Source organism: Zalophus californianus, chromosome 8 (genome assembly GCF_009762305.2).
Source record: "Zalophus californianus isolate mZalCal1 chromosome 8, mZalCal1.pri.v2, whole genome shotgun sequence".
NCBI lineage: Eukaryota > Metazoa > Chordata > Mammalia > Carnivora > Otariidae > Zalophus > Zalophus californianus.
Window position 1 is genome coordinate 71966904 of NC_045602.1, and position 22398 is coordinate 71989301.

Below are 22398 nucleotides of genomic sequence, written 5' to 3' on the forward strand. Positions count from 1 at the left end.
AAGAATACTTCATTTAAGGCAGAGCTCTCTTCACTGCCCCCTTGTACATTCTACATGCTTTCATTTCTGTCTTGTATTAAGCTGTTCTACTCAAAATGTCTACTCTCCACACTTACCTATATCTTACAAATCGTTTAAGACCTATTTCAAAGCTCCACATCACCCATGAAGGATTTGTGGAGAACTCCAACTACAAATGATTTCTTGTATTTCCTAGCTACTTTTTGGACTTACTGTCTGTGCCACATATCTTAGCATTTGATTTACGTGCCACTCATCTTAGCATCTGATTTATATGCCATGTATTTTAGCATTTGATTTGCCTGTCACAGATTTTAGCTTCTGATTTACCTGCCATCTTATCGTATGCCATTCTTTTATTACATACAGAAACATCTTGTTTTAATAGGACTGTCACCTCCTTTAGATAAGAACTATCACTTTTTTGTATCACTGAGACCACACAACACAGCGTTAGATACAAAATATATGTAACTAGCTTTTTCAAGATTAACTATGAACTGTAGTTCACCATCGTAATTGTCCATCATTTTACATACCTTTCTACCATAAGTGCAATTAATAAACCCACAGTTTAAAAGGTGAATACAGTACCTTGTCATACTGGCATACGATTACATTATCCGTGTCAAACAGGTCTGGCACATCCTGCTCACTAACATCATCTCCAGAATTTAAAGGGTCCTAAAGATGAAATATGGTCACATTAAGGAATTTCACAATGCTCTGAATTTTTTAAAGACAGAGATACATATAGAAATAAAGGAACTTGGTGGGGTGCCTGGGTGGCTCAATCGGTTAAGTGTCTGCCTTCAGGTCACGATCTCAGGGTCCTGGGATCGACCCCGACATGGGGCTTCCTGCCCGCAGGGAATCTGCTTCTCCCTCTACTCCCTGTTTGTGCTCTCTCGTGTGTGCTCTCTCTCTCTCTCGAATAAATAAATAAAATCTTTAAAAAAAAAAAAAAAGAAAGAAAGGATCGAATGAACGAACTTGGAAAGAGAATAGTATTTTACTCAAGAGAATAACTTGAGTTTGAATCCCAGGTTGGACATTTAGTAACTACAACATTGACCTCCATCAATTTACTAAAACTCTTCATATCTCAGTTTTCTCATCTGTTAAATGAGGACAGTAATAAGATCCATAAGGCGGTGGGAATGTTAAATAACATAAAGCAAGTAAGATTTAGTATGATACCTGGCACATCTGTAAGGCCACCATAAGTGATAGTTAGTACTACTTACAACATTCCACAAAAATTTACTGCATTTATTAGAATCAGAACAGATACTGTATGCTTCTAACCTGCCTGCCTTCTGTACCTCCACTCCTGGCCTCTAAACCTCCCACTATCTCTAGTTAAGACCAACAAATATAGTAGCCGATTCCCAAATACTTAATACTAGCTTGAATTACAGTTTAAGATTAAAAGTTTAAATACAAGGGTACAAATAAGTCTCATTTTAAAAGACTAAAGACAGGGTTAATCTTAATTGCGATTCCTCTTGATTAAAGTATGTTAAAGAACCAAGTATATTAGAAGGATATTAAAGTACATGTTATAAATTTAAAAAAAAAGTTTCAGCTCAAAAGTGATCCTCACCTCTTCTACAACGTCTATTTGAGGATCTTCATTATCACTACTGTTGGCAGTTGAATCTTCGTTTGATATACTGTCAGCTTCTTCTTCAAGTACCTTTAGGTCTCCTGCATCAATAATCCCTAGAAATTCATTCTCTTCTACATCTCTTGTACTTCCTATTTCATCATTGGAAGATGTATCACCAGTTCCATCTATTTGAATTATTTCATTAATATCATCATCCATTACCTGAATGCTTAAATCCATCTGAGAATTAGAATCCTAGAAAAAGAAAGAAATGCAATAGTTTTTCAAGTCAAAAAGCTGTATAAAACATTTTATCACACAAAATATAAACATTTCACAAGTGATCTTAAAATATATTTCTTTTCTATATTTTTTCCTTTCCTAAGTATGTTCCCTAATTTTGTATTTTAGAACAATCCCAGCATTTCTGTGCAAAATGGGGTAAGTTTTAAACCATAAATAAAGTAAACCCACTTACACTCATACATAGACAACAGATGAGTTTACTAGTTTCAGGTATTAACTGTCTGTTTTTATATATACCACCTTAAATTTATACAGTACTTGTTAGGTTTTAACTCTTTCATTTTATTTTAAACAATAATTCAATGAAGCAGAAAGTAAAGTGATATCATGCTCAATGGATAAATAAAAACATAAAGGATTGTACTAGCTGAAATAAGCCAAGCACAAAAGAACAGAAAGAAATCAAAACTGAAAAAAAGTGAAAAGAGAAACAGACAAATCTATAATTATAGTTGGATAATTCAACATTCCTCTCACAGTGAACAATAGAAAACGTAGACTGAGGGCTCCTGGGTGGCTCAGTTGGTTAGGCGACTGCCTTCGGCTCAGGTCATGATCCTGGAGTCCCGGGATTGAGTCCTGCATCGGGCTCCCTGCTCGGCAGGGAGTCTGCTTCTCCCTCTGACCCTCCCCACTCTCATGCTCTATCTCATTCTCTCTCTCAAATAAATAAATAAAATCTTTAAAAAAAAAAAAAGAAAAAGTAGACTGAAATTTAGTAAGGATGTAAAAGACCTGAAAAACACAATCAAACAATTTAACCTAATTGACATTTACAGAATACTCCATCCCAAATTAGCAAAAGGCACACTTTTTTAAAGAGCACACATAATGTTCACCAAGATGGACCATATTCTGGGCTCTAAAACAAATCCTGACAAATTCAACACACACAAAGTATGTTCTCTAATCACAAAGGAATTAAACCAGAAATCAGTAACAGAAAGATCTGGAAAATCCTCTAGTATTTAAAAATTAACACATTTCTAAACACCCATGGATCAAAGAGTAAGCCATGAGGGAAAGCAGAACATAATTTTAATTGAATGCAAACAAAACATAACATTTCAAAACTTGTAAAATGTAGCTAAAGCAGTGCCTAGAGGGAAATTTACAGCATTACATGATTATATTCAAAAGGAAATCAAGTTTCAAATCAATGACCTAAAATTCTACCATAAGAAACTAAAAAGAGAAGACTGAATTAAGCTCCTGGCAAAAGAGAAAACAATAAAAAGAGAAATAAATGAAATTGGGAACAGGAAAAAATTGAGAAAGTTAGACCAAAAGTTCATTCTTTAAAAAGATCAATAAAATTGATAAGCCTCTAGCCAGACTGACAAAGAAAAAAGAGAAAGAGAAAAACAAATAAATACTATCAGGGATTAAAGAAGGGGTGTTGCCATAGATTCTGAAGATATTAAAAGGATAAGGAAATGGTCTTCATCCATTTGAGTTGCTATAACAAAATAACATAGACTAGGTAGCTTATAAACAATGGAAATTAATTTCTCACAGTTTTAGAGGTTGGGAAGTTCAAGATCAAGTCACCAGCAGATTCAGTATCTGGTGAGAGCCCACTTTCTGGTTCACAGGCAGTGCCTTCTCACTGTGTCTTCAATGTCAGAGAGGCTAGAGAATTCTGTAGGGTCTCTTTTATAAGGCAATTAGTCCCATTCATAAGGGTTCCACTCTGACCTAATCACTGCCAAAGACCCAACCTCCTAACTACCATCATCTTTGGGGGTTAGGATGTCAACATATGAATTGGGGGGGGGTAGAGGAACACAAACATTCAGACTGATATAAGCCAGTTTACAAAAATTGTATAGTAGCAATCAATGATTGGAAACTGAAATTTTAAAAACAGCACTAATTAATTTAAACATTTACCTCAAATTTTAGAGAAGTTTCCAAAAGTTGCCCAGTTGGATTTAAGTGTTGTGGGTTTTTTAATTTTTTTTTTTTAAATTCTACTCAGCATCTAGTGTACTACTGGTCTCAGGAGTAGAATTTAGTGATTCATCACTTACTTATAATACCCAGTGCTCATCATAAAAAAGTTGTCCAGTTTTTAAGAGTCTGCACATCCAGCAAATGGGAAGAAGTCTAATGAGCACTTGACCTCCTTGAAGAGATGAAGGGCTGCCTCCTCTGTGGAGAGGGAAGCTTTCTGAGAAGCTATGCTCATGCAATTGTAGTGCATTGCTTTCAGTCCTAATGGAAACTAGGAAATGCAGGGAAGTGTGATAAGGAAAACAGGAACAGGTGAGTGTGGAAATTAGCAGGCTTTTACCCCCCAAAAGTCTGTAAAAACAGACTAGCTTGAGTTAGGGGTGTGATTTCTGGGTTATATATGAAAAGAGGTGTCTTACAACTAACACCGTGAAACCAACAAGGGAATATCCTTCACTTCCCTGTGACTCCAGGCATAAATTGCAAGAATGCTGCTTAAGAATGTCCACAATAGCCAAACTGTGGAAGGAGCCAAGATGCCCTTAAACAGATGAATGGATTAAGATGTTGTCTATATATAAAATGGAATATTATTCAACCCTCAAAAGGATGAATACCCTTCTGCATCAACATGGATGGAACTGGAGGGCATTATGCTAAGTGAAGTAAGTCAAGCAGAGAAAGACAATTATTATATGGTTTCACTCATATATGGAATATAAGCAATAGCACAGAGGACCATACGGGAAGGGAGGGAAATCTGAAGGGGGAGAAATCAGAGAGGAAGATGAACCATGAAAGACTATGGACCCCGGGAAAGAGGTTCTCAGAGGGGAGGGGGATGGGAGGGAGGGGGTATTAAGGAGGGCATGTGTTATGATGTGAAATGGGTGTTATGTGTAATGATGAATCATTGAACACTACATCAAAAACTAGTGATGTACTATACAGTGGCTAACTGAAAAAAAAAAAAAAAAAAAAAGAATAAGCACAAGACTGTCCCAAAAGTAAAAATGCAGAGGTGAGGTTGGGGGTGGTAATTCATTAAAATCAGACCTAGTTCGTACAGTTTTGAGTGTTCTGTGAGTGTCTACGTGATTATCTAGCACAATGCCTACTTCACAGAAACAATAAATGGTCATTGGTGCAAAACAAATAATAATAAAAAATTTAAAATTAAAAAAAATAAAAACAGCACTAATTAAAGCAGCAACAGAAAAGAAACTCATCACATACAAGAGATCCTCAATAAGGTAACAAGCAGATTTCTCAGCAGAAACTTTGAAGGCCAGAAGGCAGTGGGATGATATATATTTAAAGTATTAAAAAAAAGACTGTCAACTGGGAATTCTCTATCTGGCAAAACTGTCCTGTAAAAATGAGTGAAAAATTAAAGGATTCTAAGATAAAGGCTGAAGAAGCTTATTATCACTAAACCTGTCCTACAAGACTCCCTAAAGGGAGTCTTTTAATTAAAATGAAAGGAAACCAGAACATAACTCAAAGCCATACAAAAATATAAAGTTTTCTGGTAAAAATACATAAAGAAATATAAAAACTGATATTATAATTTTGTTTGTAATTCACCTCCTTATTCCTGTACAAGATTTAAAAGACAAAAGCATAAAAACATGTATAATTATAAATCGATAATAAGGGGAACACAATTATAAAGATGTAATTTGGGATATTAACAAAGTAAGGAAGGGCAGAGCTGAAGAGCAGCACAATTTTTATAGGAGACTACAGTTAAGTTGGTATCACTTCAAGACTATAATAACTTTAAGATGCCACGAGTAATCCCCATGGTAACCAAAAAGAAAGTATCTATAGAATATACACAAATGGATATGAAAAGGGAACTGAAATGTGTCACTACAAGAAAATCAACTAAACACAAAGGCTGGCAATAAGGGAGGAAATGTGGCACAAAAAAGCTAAAAGACACAGAGAAAACAAGTAACAAAATGACAAAAGTCCTACCCTATAAGTAATCACTTTAAATGTAAATGGATTAAACTCCTCATCAAAAGACGCAAATTGGAGGAATGGATTAAAAAACAGGATCTAACTATATGTTGTCTACAAGGGACTCACTTTAAATCTAAGGATACACATAGGTTGAAAGTAAAAGGATAGAAAAAAATACTTCATGCAAATAGTAACCAAAGAATTGGGATACACTACTATCGGACAAAATAGACTAAGTCAAACACATTAGAAGAAACAAAAGAAAACACCATACAATCAAAAAAAGAATCAATTCAACCAAGAAGATTTAACAGTTATAAACATATCAGCACCAAATTTAATAGCTCCTAAATACATGTAACATTGACAGAATTTGAGAAATAGATAGCTTTACGATAATAGTATGAAACTTCAATACCCCACTTTCAATAATGAATAGAACCAGACAAAATATCAATAAGGAAATAAAGAACTTGAATATTATAGGCTAGTTGGACCTAACAGACATATACAAAGCATGCCACCCAACAACAGCAGGATACACATTATTCTCAAGTGCACACAGAACATTCTCTAGGAAAGACCGTATGTTAGGCCACAAAACAAATCTTAATATTTAAAAAGACTGAAATCACACAAGATATCTTTTCTGATCATAATGGAGGAAAACACACAAGATGTGGAAATTAAACTACAGACTCAAAAAATGAATGGGTCAAAGAAGAAATTTTAAAAAATCCAAAAAAAAATCAATTTTGATCATATAGTTGTAGGTTTATTTCTATTCTGTTCCATTAATCTGTGTGTCTATTTTGGTGGCAGCACCATACTGTCTTGATCACCACAACTTTCTAATATAACTTGAAGTCCAGAATTGTGATGCCTCCAGCTTTACTTTTTCTTCTTCAAGACTGTTTTGGCTATTCGGGGTCTTTTGAGGTTCCATGAAAATTTTAGGATTGTTCTAGCTCTGTAAAAAATGCTGGTGACATTTTGATAGGGATTGCATTAAATGTGTAGATTGCTTTGGGTAGTATATATATTTTAACAATATTTGTCCTTCCAATCCATGAGCTTGGAATGTGTTTCCATTTCTTTGTGTCATCTTCAATTTTTTTTTTAAGTGTTTTATAGTTTTCAGAGTACAGATCTCTTACCTCTTTGTTTAGGTCTATTCCTAGGTATCTTATGGTTTTTGGTGCAACTACAAATGGAATTCCGTGATTTCTCTTTCTGCTCATTACTGGTGTATAGAAATGCAACAGATTTCTGCATATTGATTTTTGTATCCTACAACTTTGCTGAATTCATGTATCAGTTATAGCAATTTTCTGATGGAGTCTTTTGGGTTTTCTATATAGAATATCATGTCATCTGCAAATAGTGAAACTGACTTCATTGTTGATTTGGATTCCTTTTCTTTTTGTCTGATTGCTGAGGCCAAAACTTCCAGTACTACATTAAATAACAGTGGTGAGAGTAGACATCCCTGTCTTATTCCTGACAACAGAGGCAAAGTTCTCAGTTTTTCCCCAGTGAGGATGATATTAGCTGTGGGTTTTTCATATATGCCCTTTATTATGTTGAGGTATGTTCCCTCTATCCCTACTTTGTTGAGAGTTTTTATCATGAATGGATATTGTACTTTGTCAAATGCTTTTTCTGCATATATTGAGAGGATCATATGGTTCTTATCCTTTCTTTTATTAATGTGGTGGTTTTCAACAAAGCAGGAAAGAATAACCAATGGAAAAAAAAGACAGTCTCTTCAACAAATGATATTGGGAAAACTGCATGGCAACATGCAAAAAAAAAGAAACTGGACCACTTTCTTATACCATACACAAAAATAAATTCAAAATGGATGAAAGACCTAAATGTGAGACAGGAAACCATCAATATCCAGAGGAGAACACAGGCAGTAACCTCTTTGACATCAGCCATACCAACTTCTTATTAGATACATCTCCTGAAGCAAAAATAAATTATTGGGACTTCATCAAAATAAAAATCTTCTGCCCAGTGAAGGAAACAATCAACAAAGCTAAAAGGCAACCTACAGAATGGGAGAAGATACTTGCAAATGATGTATCTGATAATGGGTCAGTATCCCAAAATCTTTAAAGACTTATAAAACTCAATACCCAAAAACCAAATAATCCAGTTAAAAAATGGGCAGACATGGACATGGACATTTTTCCAAAGAAAACATACAGATGGCTAACCGACACAGGAAAAGATGCTCAATATCATTCATCAGGGAAATAAATCAAAACTACAATGAGATATCATCTCATACCTGTTAGAATGGCTAAAATTAACAACAGGAAACAACAGGTGTTGGTGAGGATGCAGAGAAAGGGGAACCCTCTTACACTGTTGATAGGAATGTAAACTGGTGCAGCCACTGGAAAACAGTATGGAGATTACTTGAAAAGGTAAAACTAGAACTACCCCACAATCCAGCAATTACACTACTAGGTATTTACCCAAAGAATACAAAAATACTGATTTGAAGGGACAGAAACACCCCAATGTTTATAGCAGAATTATCAACAATAGCCAAATTATGGAAAGAGCCCAAATGTCCATCACCTGATGAATGGGTCTTCTTTATCAATATATACATATATCCAGTGGAATATTACTCAGCCATTCAAAAGAATGAAATCTTGGTATGTGCAATGACATGAATGGAACTAGAGAGTATTATGCTAAGCAAAGTAAGTCAGAGAAAGAAATACCATATGATTTCACTCATATGTGGAATTTAAGAAACAAAACAGATGAACATGGGTTGGGGGGATAGAAAAAAATAGAGGCAAACCAGAAAACAGACTCTTAACTATAGGAAGCACATTGAGGGTTGCTGGAGGGGAGGTGGGCAGGGGGGATGGGTTAAATAGGTGATGGGTATTAAGGAGGACACTTGTGATAAGCACCGGATGTTGTATATTAAGTGATGAATTACTTAAATTCTATACCTGAAACTAGTATTACATTTTATGTTAACTGGAATTTAAATAAAAACTTGAAAAAGAAAAACAAAACAAAAACAAAAAATCTTTTATGAAAAGATAATATCTTAAGACAAATAAAAATGAAAATACAACATACCAAAACTAATGGGATGCAACAAAACCAGTGCTAAGAATGAGATTTATAGCTATAAATGTTCACATTAAAAAAGAAAAGATCTCAAATCAATAATCTAAATTTATACTGTAAGGAACTAGAAAAAGAAGAACAAAGCCCAAAGCTAGTATAAGGAAGGAAATAATAACAATTAGGGCAGAGATAAAGTAAAGAATAGGGAAAAAAAATCAAGAGACAAAAATCAACAATATAATAATAATAAAAAAAGATCAACAAAACTAAGAATTGGTTCTTCAAAATAAATCAGCAAAATTGATAAACTTTTGGCTACAATGATTAAGAAAAAGCTAAGACTCAACTAAAAGCGAAATGAAACTTTACTACTGATTTTACGTAAAAATAATTATGAGAGAATACTATGAACTGTATATCAACAAATTGGATAACCTAAATGAATCAGACAAATTTCTAAAAACACACAACTTACCAAGAATGGATCATGAATAGAAAATCTGAATAGATCTATAAGGAGATAGAATTAGTCATCAAAAATCTCTCAACAAAGAAATGCCCAGAACCAGATGGCCCCACTGGAGAATTCTACCAAACATTTAAAGAAGAATTAACACCAATCCTCAAAAATCCTAAGCAAAATACTAACACAAACAGAATTCAACAGCACATTAAAAAGATCACACATCATGACCAAGTGGGACTTATTCCTGGGATGCAGGGATGATTGAACATATGAAAAATCAATCAATGTAATACAACCTATTAACATAATGAAGGGGGATACACACAGTCACCTGAATTGATGCAGAAAAAGCATCTGACAAAATTCAACACCATTTCATGATTTTTAAAAAACACTCTAACTAGGACTAGAAGGAAACTTCTTCACTATAATAAAGGCCATCTATGAGAAGCCCTCAGCTAACAGCATACTCAATGGTGAAAAACTCAAGGCTTTTCCTTTAAGATCAGGAACAAGGCAAGGTGACCACTCTTGCCACTCCTATTTAACAATGTACTGTAAGTCCTAGCTAGGGCAATTAGGCAAGATAGATAGATAAATAAATGGCATCCAAACTGGAAAAGAAGAAGTAATATTACCTATTTGCATATAATACTATCTCATACATGTATAAAACCCAGAAGATTCCACACACATAAAAATGTCAGAACTAATGAATGAATTCAGCAAAATTGCAAAAGGCAAGAATTAACACACAATTATCAGTTGCATTTCTATACACGAATAATTAACAACCTGAAAAAAATGCAGAAAACAACTCCATTTAAAATACCATCAAGTAGAACAAAATACTTAGGAGTAAACATAACCAAAGAGTCCAAAGACTTGCTCACTGAAAACTATAAAACTTTCCTGAAAGAAATTAAAGAAGCCAGAAATAAATGGGAAGACATTCTGTGTTCATGAATTTAAAAGAATTAATATTGCAAATGGAGCACTAGGTGTTATATGCAAACAATGAATCATGGAACACTACAACAAAAACTAATAATGTAATGTATGGTGATTAACATAAAATAATAAAATAAAATTTAAAAAAAGAGTTAATATTGCTAATGCTACCCAAAGCCATCTACACAATTCATTACAATCCCTATCAAAACCCAAATCCCTCTTTTTTTTTTTTTTAAGATGTTATTGGAGAAGGAGAGAGAAAGAGAGAGACAGAGAGAGCACAAGCAGGGGCAGAGGCAGAGGGAGAAGCAGGCTCCTGCTGAGCAAGGAGCCCAATGTGGGACTCCATCCCAGGACCCCAGGATCATGACCTGAGCTGAAAGCAGACGCTTAACCAACTGAGCCACCCAGGCACTCTCCCTATTTCTTTTGTAGAAATAGAATATCCATCTTAAAATTCATATTGAATCTTAAGGGACCTGAATAACCAAAACAATCTTGAAAAAGATGTAAGTTGGAGGTCTAACACATAATGATTTTAAAACTTACTACAAAACTACAGTAGTCAAAACAGTGTGGTGTTGGCATACAGACAGACAACAAACCAATGGAATAGCACAAAGAGCCCAGAAACAAATCCTCACATTATATGGTCAAATGATTTTTGTCAAGATGACAAGACCATTCAATGAGGAAAGGGCAGTCTTTTCAACAAATGGCAGTGGGAACAGTGGGTATCCACATGCAAAAGAATGAAGTTGGACCCTTACCTTACACCATATACAAAAATTAATTCAAAATGGATTAAAGATTTAAACCTAAGAACTAAAACTATAAAACTCAGAAAAAATCATAGGGGAAATCTTCATGACTTTGGATTCGAGAATTATTCCTTAAATAGGATACCAAAAGCACAGGCAAAAAAAAAAAGGGGGGGGGCGGGGGATAGATAAAATGGTCTTCATCAAAAATTAAAAATCTTTATGTATCAAAGGACATTATGAACAGAGTGAAAAGGCAACCCACAAAATGAAAGAAAATGTCTGCAAGCCATATATGTAAGGAGTTAATATCCAAAATATATAAGAAATCCTACAACAAAAAACAACTTGATTTAAAAACATACAAAGGACTTGAATAGACATGTCTCCAAAGAAGATAGCCAGTAAGCACATTAAAAAAGTGTTCAGTATCACTAACAATTAGGGAAATGCAAATCAAAACCACAATAAGATACCACCTCACACCCATTAGAATGGCAATTATCAAAGGAATAAAACAACAGGAACTAACAAGTGCTAGTGAACCTGTGGAGAAATTGGAACCCTTGTGCACTGGTGAGAATGTAAAATGGTACAGCTGCTATGGAAAAACAGTACGGTAGTTCCTTAAAAAGTTTAAATAGAATTACCATATGATCCAGCAATTCCACATTTGGCTATATACCCCCCCCAAATAACTGAAAGCAGAGACTTGAAATATTTGTACACCCAAATTTACAGTAGCATTAGTCAAAATTGCCAAAGGGTATAAGCAACCCAAATGCCCATGGACAGATGATGAATGGATAAAATATGGTATGTACATAACACATAGTATTTAACCTTAAAAAAGAAGTTCTGACACATGCCTCAACATGAATAAACACTGAAAACATTGTATTAAGTGACAAGGGATACAAAAGGACAAATACTATCTCATTCCTCTTCTATGGGGTATCTGAAATAGTCAAATTCATAGAGATAGAAAACAGAATGGTGGCTGCCAGGGTTGGGGTGAGAGAAGGATGGGGAGTTATTTAACAGGCATAGAGTTTCAATTTGGGAACGCTAAAACGTTCTGAAGATGGACGGTGGTCATAGTTGCACAGCAAAGTGAATGCACTTACTGCCACCTAACTGTGCAGTTAAAAAGGGTTAAAATGGTAAAGGTTTACCATAATAGAAAAAATAGAACAAAACCAATGGTGATAATGAACTATCAAGTATGTAATAAAATACAGTGATACAGAGTGCTGGTAGCAGGAAAACTGGCACAACCTTTTGAAATTTACAATATATGTAAAGAAGCATGGAAATTTTTTTCTCAATAACCCTATCTTTGAAAATATATTTTTATAAGTAATGCAACTGAAGCATAAAATATGAATAAAGTTGTTCTTTATAGTGTCTTTTAGTACTATTTAGTACTTTTTAGTACTATCTTTTAGTACTATCTTTTGGTACTATTTAGTACTATTGCACCCAAAAACACAAAATACTTAGATAAAAAAATAACACGTGCATTCCGCGTATGTTGAGAACTACAAGGCATTAATGAGAAAAGTCAAAGATCTAAACAGAAAACGTGTCATATCTAAGAACTGGAAAACTCATCGTGATGATGTCAATTCTCCCCTTGACCTATGGACCCAACACAACTCAAATCAATGTCCTAGCAGTTTTTTTTAATCAACAAACGTATTCTCACATTTATATGGAAAACCAAAAGAATTAGAATAACCAAAACAACTTTGAAAAAGAACAAAGTTGAGAGACTTGTACTCTCTAATATCCAGATACACGATAAAACTACCACAATTAAGACAGTGTGGTATGACTGAAAAGATAGACACATGAATTCATCAAACTGTGAAAGTCCAGAAATAAACCAACACACATATGGTAACTGATTTTCTTTGAAGGTGAAGTGCTTCAGACACTCAATGAGCTTTAGACAACTCAGTGGAGACAGGCTAGTATTTTCCACAAGTGATACTAAAACAAATGAACATTCACATGCAAAGAACAAAGAACCTAACCTTTTACTGTATACAAAAATTAACCCAGCATGGATCACAGCCCCAAATGTGAAACCTATAAAAATTTTTTAGATGTGTGAGATCTTTGCAACCTTTGGTTAGCTAAGATATATAAACAGAAATCAAAAGGAAAAAATAAGTAGACTTCATCAAAACCACAAACTTCTCTTCTCCAGAAAACAGTATGAAAGTAGCAAGAATATCAAGTAGCTGTAAATCTTATACACTGCTAAGAAAAATGAAAAATTCTACCATACTTTGCTGGTGGAAATATGATCACTTTGGAAATGTGTGGTGGTTTCTTATAAGCATACATGTATCATATGGCCTAGAAATCCCATTCCTAGGTATTTTTACTCAAAAGAAAAGAAAATCTGTGTCCACACCAAAATACAACAAACAACTGCATGCAAATGTTTTTAGAAGCTTTATTCACAAATGCCAAAAACTGGAAAGATTCCATATGTCCAAATGGTGAATGAATAAACTGTGGTACAATGGACTACTGATACATGCAACATGGATGAAACACAAAGTTACATGTTGCATTATTCCAGTTGTTTTGACATTCTGGAATAGGCAAGCCTATACCAAAAGAAAACAGATCACTGAGTGACTAACAGGGAATGGAGGCAGAGGGAGGATACTGACTACAAAAGGGCATGAGGAACCTCTTTGGGGTAACAGAAATGTTATGTATCTCAGCTTGGTACTGGTTATATAACTGCAAGTGTTTGTCAAAATTCATACTGTACACCTAAAAACTGGGTACCTAAAAAAGTATGAACTTCATCGTATGTAAATTCTACCTCAATAAATCTGATATAAATTATGATTAGGTTAGTCCTAGGCCTAAACCACAGGCTGGAATTGGCTCTTGGTTTTAATAGTGAGAAGTAGGGATGCCTGGGTGGCTCAGTCGGTTAAGCACCTGCCTTCAGCTCAGATCATGATCCCAGGGTCCTGGGATGGAGTCCCACATCGGGCTCCTTGAGCCTGCTTCTCCCTCTGCCTGCCTCTCTCCCTGCTTGTGCTCTCTCACTCTCTCTCTCAAATAAATAAAATCTTTAAAAAAATAAATAATAGTGGCAAGAACTGAAAACCTCAACCCAAAAGATGTTTTGTTGCAAAATTAATCTGAGCTCCCACAGTACTTTGCAAAAGTTTAAGCTTATTAAGGAATATTGAAGATTCCAGGACTTTTCTGATTAAATTCATGTAGCATCATCTTATCTTAAATCAGTAAGGTCCTGTTTACTTTGGGACAGGAGTAAAATTACAAATACAAATTTAATATCAGTAACTACAAGAGTTTTGTTGTTCTCAACTTCTTCAGAAGCACTTCCACCAAGCACTGGTTAAGTTCATATGTTTATCTGACTCCAATCTTCTTCTAAGATGGTAATTTGACCAAAATAGCCAGCAGGTTTGCAGCAACATCCAAAACTGATACCACAGGATCATGAATACGAAGATTTAAGTCTTTCATATGGCCAAATAACCACTACATGATGTATCAATGGACTTCTCCCTGTCAAATTCTTATAAGGGGGTTTTCGTTCTCTCAAAAATAATCAATGTCTCCCCAACAATCAATTAGGAACTTCAAGCACTGTCCTTTGAAAAGCAAGAAAAATTCTGCATGAAGAACTTAACATTTTGCCCACATTTTTTGACAAATGTCTTGGAAAAGGCAATAATTCAATACTTTTGCTCTAATGTATCTGAGTTTCATGGCAGCCGATGAGACTTCTTTTAGAATTACTGGCTGTATCTTAGCATTAATGTATGCCATGTGCTGAAACATAGCAATGTTCTCTTTCCTGAAGCGGCAAAACCATTTGTTGCCAGCCATCTCAGAAGCTCCATCGCTACAGACAGGTACCAAGTTTTGCTAAGAAAAAATAATAAAAAGTTTCACAACATAGTAACTTTTTTGATGGTGCTAACATACAAATGATGATTAAAATCAAATGCTAGCTGCCCTGAGAAGCATTCATATTTTCATCCTGTTGAATGTTAAAGGAAAGTTACTGCTGATTCTTCTATGAATTCCAGCTGAGTGTGAAGATATGTCAACAATTCTAGTGCAGATGATGTCATCTGACAGAGGCCTACTTCAGTTTACTTTCTCTGCTCTAAAACAAGGCAGCTCAGTAATTTCCAAGATTCTCAGCTTCACCAAGGTCTCTTCAATTGTATATGGCTTCTGTGTTTGGGTAATACAATAAGCTAATGCACAGGAGGCTTCAAGATAAAGCTTTGTTTGCCAAATCCAGTTTCCAATCCTTTCAATTTAAGCTTTCTTTTAATTAAAGAACGGTGTTTTTCCAATGGCTAGTGAGAACTAACAGAACTTCACACCTATATGTGGGGATAAATATAAGAGAAACCTAAGCTATAACACCCTTTTTCACATTTTCTAACTAAACTGTAAAACTGAATTGCCTATAATCATAATGGCATCATACATCTGCATTCCTAACAGAAATTTAATCCACATATTTACCATAACATGAGTGGCAATAATGATTACCTATTACCTGACAATGTACAATTGCATCCCATGCCACTCCACTCTTACCTGGCATGAAATGTACCTTATTTTGACAAACACAAAATAGTATTTTGTTAAATTGGCTTTTTTCCTATAAAGAAAAATATCACATCTAGTTTAAAAATCTTTGATTTAGAAATATTTAGGAGCGACACACAGTGACTCAAAAAAATATTTGCTCAGTTAACTGAATTCTGAATTCAACTTACTATTGATATGACTGATCGTTTAGAGGAGTATCAGAATGGATTTGAAAGAAAAATTAAAGCTCTTGAAGTTATATATTCTCTTAACCCCTCACTCCATCCATTTTTCATTCATACATTGATCTAAGTCAGTGGTTCCTAACCTTAACTACGTTCTTACAAGTACCTCAGAAAACTCTTTAACACTAATGAGTGGACCCCATTCCAGACTAATTAGATCTAAATCTCTTGGGGGTAGACCGGAACTTTTTAATGCCCCAGCGATTTTTCTTTTTTTTTTTAGGATTTTACTTATTTGAGAGAGTGAGAAAGAGAGCACAAGTGGGGGAGGGGCAGAGAAAGTAGGCAAAGCAGACTCCCCACGGAGCAGGGAGCCCAAGGAGGGGGGGCCTCAGCTCAATCCCAGGACCTTAGGATCACAACCTGAACAGAAGGCAGACACCCAATGGACTGAGCCACCCAGGCGCCCCTAATGCCCGAATGACTGTAATACTTAGCCAGGATTGAGAACTACTGAGCCAAATAATTAATCATAGATCTTGTTCTTTAAAAGCTTACATTCTAGGGGTCCCTGGCATGTGACTCTGGATCTCAGAGTCGTGAGTTCAAGCCCCACCCTGGGCACAGTATATTCTAGTATACATGAATGTGTATATATTCTTAGGCGCTATGTATACAAAGATTAATGAAATGTACCTCTCAATGCAAACAGGACACTTTAATGTATCTTTTAACTACATGATGACACACACATGCTTAAGGTACAATGATAACACAGAAGATATAGCCAGTCCAAAAATGAAGGGGGGATAGATAGGCACTGAAGTAAAATTTCTGGAGGAAGTATTAAGTGGCTAAGAAGCAACTAGCCAGAGAGGAGGGTGGGGAGGACGGGAGGAGAAGATTCAGGCACCACGCAGAGGGAATAACAAAAGCAATAGAGAGGAGGATACACCAAGGTTAACGGAGAAGCACTCACAGTTTGGCATTCCCACTAAAGTAGTAGGCAAGAAATGAAGAAAAAGTAAGAAACTCTGGCAGAGAAAGAACATGGAGGTCCCTGCATGCCACATTAAGGAACTTGAACTTTACCTTCCAGGTAAATAACCGTCAGTGACCTGTTTAGCAGGCTGCATTCTGGGTAAATCTCTGGTAGCCGTCAGAAGCCCTGAGACAACAGCTAACACACTCTGAACTACCATGTGCTAGGTAGTGTGCTGCTGAGCACTTCCCCCTGATCATCTCCTGCAATCCTCCCACAGTGACTCCACTGAGGGTACCATTACCCTTATTACATGTGAGGAGACAATAACTTGCCCAAGTCACATAGTTATTAAGGGATGCAGAAGGGATCAATAATTCTGATCCCTGAAGCCTAAGCCTTTAACCTCTAAATGGATGGACCAGGAGGAGTGGAGTGAAAAAAGCAGACTACAGGCTAATAAATTAGTTAGGAGACGATTATACTATCTTAAATGAGAGACAATGAGGACAACGGCAGGAGAGACGAAGAGGGAAGAAAGTCCCAAAATATTTAGTACTTAAGTTATGAATAAAGTTATCAAATGACATGATTCAGTCTTAAAAAGGAATGAAATTCTGACACATGCTATGACCTGGGTGAACCTTGAAAATCTTTTGCTAAGTGAAATAAGCCAGTCACGGAAGGATAAATATTTTATGATTCCAGTTAGGAGGTATCAAATTCATAGAGACAGAAAGTACAAGTTAGCAGGGGCTGAATGGAGGGGTAATGGGAAGTTATTATACAATGGGTACAGAGATTTGGCTTGCGACAATGAAAAAGTTCTAGAGATGGATAGTAGTAATGGTTGCACAACCATGAACGTACTTAATGCCACTAAACAGTACAGCTAAAAATGGTTAAAATGATAAACTGTATGTTGTATACACTCTACAGCAATTTTAAAGATAATTTTTAAAAAGCACATGATATAAGGAAAATAAGAGGGAAAGAGAGCCAAAAGTTAACTGTAAGTCCTTAGCGTGGGAAACCAGCTGGGCAGTGGTACCATGCAGTGCCTCTGCAGAGGACCAGTGAATTACTGTGACATTCAGGTAGCACTGTCTAGAAGGCGAACAGACGTGAGAATAAATCTCAAGGGAGTAATACGGTTAGAAACCTAGTCATCAACAAATAGGTGGTAGTTAAAACCGTAATAATCCATGAGGTCGCCCAAAGAAAACTTCAAGTAAGAAGAGAAACAGTCTGAGGACAGAACCTTTGGAAACAGGAGAGAGACATAAAAAGGAGCTCAGAAAGAAGGTAAGAGGTTGCAGTCAAGTAAAGAATTAAAAGATGAGGCAGCAGAAATGACAGTATTTGGAGGTGGGGCAATGACGATGATGGGGAGGGCAGACAAGAGATAAAAAATAGTTCAAGAAGATACATTACCATACCCCTTTCTCTCCTACTCCTACTTTTTGAGTTCAAATAAAAACCTGAGTTTCTAGTTCTCTGTAGCCTTCTAAGATTATAAAACAAAATTTCCACACATAAGAATAACCTAACATAGTAATACGTACTTTAAAATAGGAGCACATCAAAAATTGTCAGGAATATATTTTATGCAACAGTAAGAATGTTAAACCTACATAGAAACTAGATCTCTGGTAGTCTGCACAAGACAAGTAAACACGTACACTTAATTGTAACTTGCTTTAAGCAATAAGAATTACTGAAAAGCTGCTTAAAAAAAAACCTATTTATAATTCTTTCGAAAATTTTATCAGCATAAATTTTACCAGATTACTACTATTTGAAAAGTCCCTGCTGTGTATTAATTAAAAAAAAAAAAAAAAAAAACACCTTATGAAGTAAATACTTTTGACTATTTGGATGTTTGTGTTTTAAATATAGCTCTATTTTAAAACTAACCAAAGAATTATACAAAAAGTTACCCAATTTATCTCCTGCCCATAAAGCGTAATAGCACTAATCTAAAGCTTAGAAGCTATTACAAACTCTATACAAATCATCTCTGATAATCCTAAAAATTATAGGGTTGGTTTCATGCCCAGTTTATAGACTTTAACTGAATTTCAGAGAGTAACATTACATAGCTTGTTTGTAAATGGTCAATCTGGAATTTGAACCTATTGCGGCTTCAACCTAAGTTCGTGACCAATATCCCCTAAACAATTCTTGATTAATCTCCCTTAACTAATCTATTTTGCCCTTTCAGAACAAAGTACAAGGTGACATCTCATAAGTAACAGCAGAATAAGTCCTTGAATCATCACACCAAAACTCTGCAAAGTTCATACAGAGTTCAGGAGAAAAATGCCTCCAAAAATTTTAAGTGATGAAAACACACACTTATTTTAAATTCACAGTTATTTTTTACCTCAAAAACAAATGTTTCCTAATTATGAGTTTAGCCTACATTTCTCAAATTTTATATATTATGCGGAAAATATAATGAAAAAATACTCAAAAAAGATTTTAATCTTTCTACTTTATACCAAAACTCAACTTGCTACAAGATTTTGAACAGGCTTCATCAAACATCAGAAACTTTCTAAAACAGGTCCAACAGTTTCTGACAGTCATTTTCTTCATTCATTACCCTTCACTGTACCCGGTACCTTTCCCTTCCATCTAGGAAAATGTTAAAGTAGCACTTAACTATCCACTGCTACATGTTTGTACAGCAGTTCTAGAGGACCACTAAACCATTAGCTAGACACATAAACGTTTAATTAGTTGTCATATGTGACTAAACTGTATAAATGGAGTTAGCTGTAAGACATATTTCACATATGTAAAAAGAATTCAGTATTTTTTCTAAATTTTACCATCCAAAATTCTCCATGAATCCGTCTGCCCTCACTATGAATTCCTTGGAAATTAATAATTCGAACCTATTTTCAATATGCAAAGTAATTAGAAGCTGTATTTTAGTAGTTTGAATTCCAAAAGACATTAACTCATATTTCAGGAAGCAGGGAGAAATAAAGTACTAGCAGGATAAGGGAAAGTTTTCTTATGGGAGTTTAGGAAAATTTTGTAGAGCAACTTTTAAAAAAATACTTTGGACCTCTTTTGCATATTAAGAATTACCTCAAAATATTCATTTATTTTCATTTAATTACTAGGATTGATTTCTGGGTCTTTTAAATTTATACGCAAACAAACATCCTCACAATGTAAGGGAGAGGTAAAATGGATTACTTTAAAACAAATCCATTTTCTTTGAAGACTCTTCTAATTCATTAACTGAAATTAAAAGTTTGAAATGCTGGGCATTTGTAAGAACTGATAGCTATATTAAAAACAGTAATAAATAATCTTCTAAAGGAAAAAACAGAACACTTATACTTCTGAGTACCTGACAGCTTAAAAAAACCTTAGGATGTCAAATCACCCGCCGCTGTCTGTCCCCTGATACCATTCACATCAACAGAGAACTACCTTCTCTGAGACAGGTAGGCTGCTGGGCTCCTCTGTATTTCTTGGCTGCTTTACAGAACCACATCCAAACATCCTATTTTTAAGAACACGAAGCTGAATATCAGACATGTGCTGGTGCTGGGCCCCCTGTCGGCCAGTGGAGAGGGGCCCACCATTCAGATTCTGAGTCATGCTGCCTGCAACACCAAGCACTGGCTCCCCATGCACGTGTGTCTGAGAGACCTGTGGAGGAAACACAACACCCGGAAGACGGATATACTGAGAGCTTTCCGGCTGACTCAACAAAGCTTCAGACATGATTTCATGCTCATTTCCAGGAGGTGCAAGTATATCACTGGTGGCATTTTCTAAATGTTTCCTATCCACTGTCCCAGAATGAAGAATTGTGGGTTGCTGGAGCACAGTTTCTATTCTCTTTGGTTTTTCAGCAGTCGCGTGGAGAGAACGTGGGTTCAGTTGTGGAACACTGCTCTGGATTACTGAAGGCTGCCCAAGCTGCTGAAATACTTGCTGAATTGGATGGAGAATACTTGCTCTTCCAGAAGTCTGTGTCACCATAATTGGTACATTGACTTTATAAAGGTGACCTCAAAAAGGAGAAAACAATACCGTAAGTATGATAGAAACCTACTTTCCTCTAAAAAATAAAAAAGAAACCCTCAGGCACAAAGGCTGTCCAAAAACACATCAATATGCTCATAGTTATCTCCACGAGCTCTTATTTTATTCTTCAGATTGTGTTTTCAACAATAAATATGTATTATTCTATTCTTACCAGTGAAAGCCATCTCACTTGAACTCTAGCCTTTCCTTACTATTGCTCATATGGCACATTTTGAGGCCACCAATATTTACTCCATGGACCTATCCCATCGTTTGATAAATTACTATGTTACCAACCCAAATTGGGATTTTAATACACATAATAATGGAGAATGTATTTCACATAAATTTAAAATCCAAGATACCATGTAACTACTGTAAGACAATGTTATCCAACAAGAGTTTAGTAATTTCAAAAGCTATCAAATCCCCTCCCCCACTTTTTTCCTTTAAAACAACACTAAAAAGGAGGAGGAAGAAATTTATTTTTTTGAGCACTGAGTTAGGTGCTTTAAACTTTGTAAAAACCTAAAGAATAGATAGGATTCTCTTTCAAATCAAGACACAGTACTCTGAAAAAGCAAAGTTTGGCTAATCTCTAAACTTGGATATTCTATTACATGATCTCCAGGAAGAAAGGAGGCAAAGGTTGATCAATGTCATCTTTAGTCTTTCTGGATTAGAGCTAGCAGGGACACAGGTATGTTATTTTGTATTTGTCAAAATTTAGATAATTGATTTGAATTAAAGAAACATACATAAAGCATCTTTTAAAATGCTGGGAAAGAGAAATGGGAATAAGTTACAGGACAGACCTAGAACAGTGTCTTTTATGGTAGGTTGCCTCCACAACAGGAATAACCACCATTTATTATTGTTTTTAAAATAAGTTGTATTAAAAGTTCCTGTAACTTCAGTAACTTCTGGTATACAGTTTATTAAAAATCATGAAAATTAACATCCAGCATTCAGTACCAATGCAAAAAAAAAAAAACAAAAACAAAAAGAACTTAATGGGGACTATACTCTTACCAGATGCAGTCTGTAGTGTCACACCTGCTGGTACATGAATAGGATAACCAGGAAAAGTGAAGCTTGCACTAGAGTTTGAGGTGCTCTAGATGTGAGAAATTTAATTAGAAAGTTAGAAAAAGGTTTTCTTTTTATCTTTTTTTCCTGATCTCACAGGGATTAAAAAAAAAAGTCTGATTCAGGACAACAGGACAATGGTTGGACATTTAACACTGGGGCTAAGTTTTTTGAACAAAACAGCTTTTCAATATTTGAGTTAGATCATCTCATTAAGGATAAAAAGAATTCTGTTCTATGGCTATTCACAATGAAGCCAGTAAAGTCTTAGTAAACAGTATGAACACTGATTCCTATAACTTCTCCACTACACA

General features: G+C 35.3%; 1 protein-coding gene across 2 annotated transcripts in view; it reads right to left on the bottom strand.

Annotated features, from left to right (window-relative positions):
- GTF2A1L (general transcription factor IIA subunit 1 like) overlaps nt 1-22398 on the bottom strand; it is an 83942-nt gene that overhangs the window by 47810 nt on the left and 13734 nt on the right. For both annotated transcript variants that reach the window (XM_027620880.1, XM_027620879.1), the window contains exons 5-8: nt 22028-22112; nt 20393-20979; nt 1628-1888; nt 616-705 (exon numbers count right to left, since the gene is read on the bottom strand). In XM_027620880.1, coding sequence (XP_027476681.1) covers nt 616-705; nt 1628-1888; nt 20393-20979; nt 22028-22112 — 1023 coding nt within the window. The remainder of the gene's footprint in view (nt 1-615; nt 706-1627; nt 1889-20392; nt 20980-22027; nt 22113-22398) is intronic.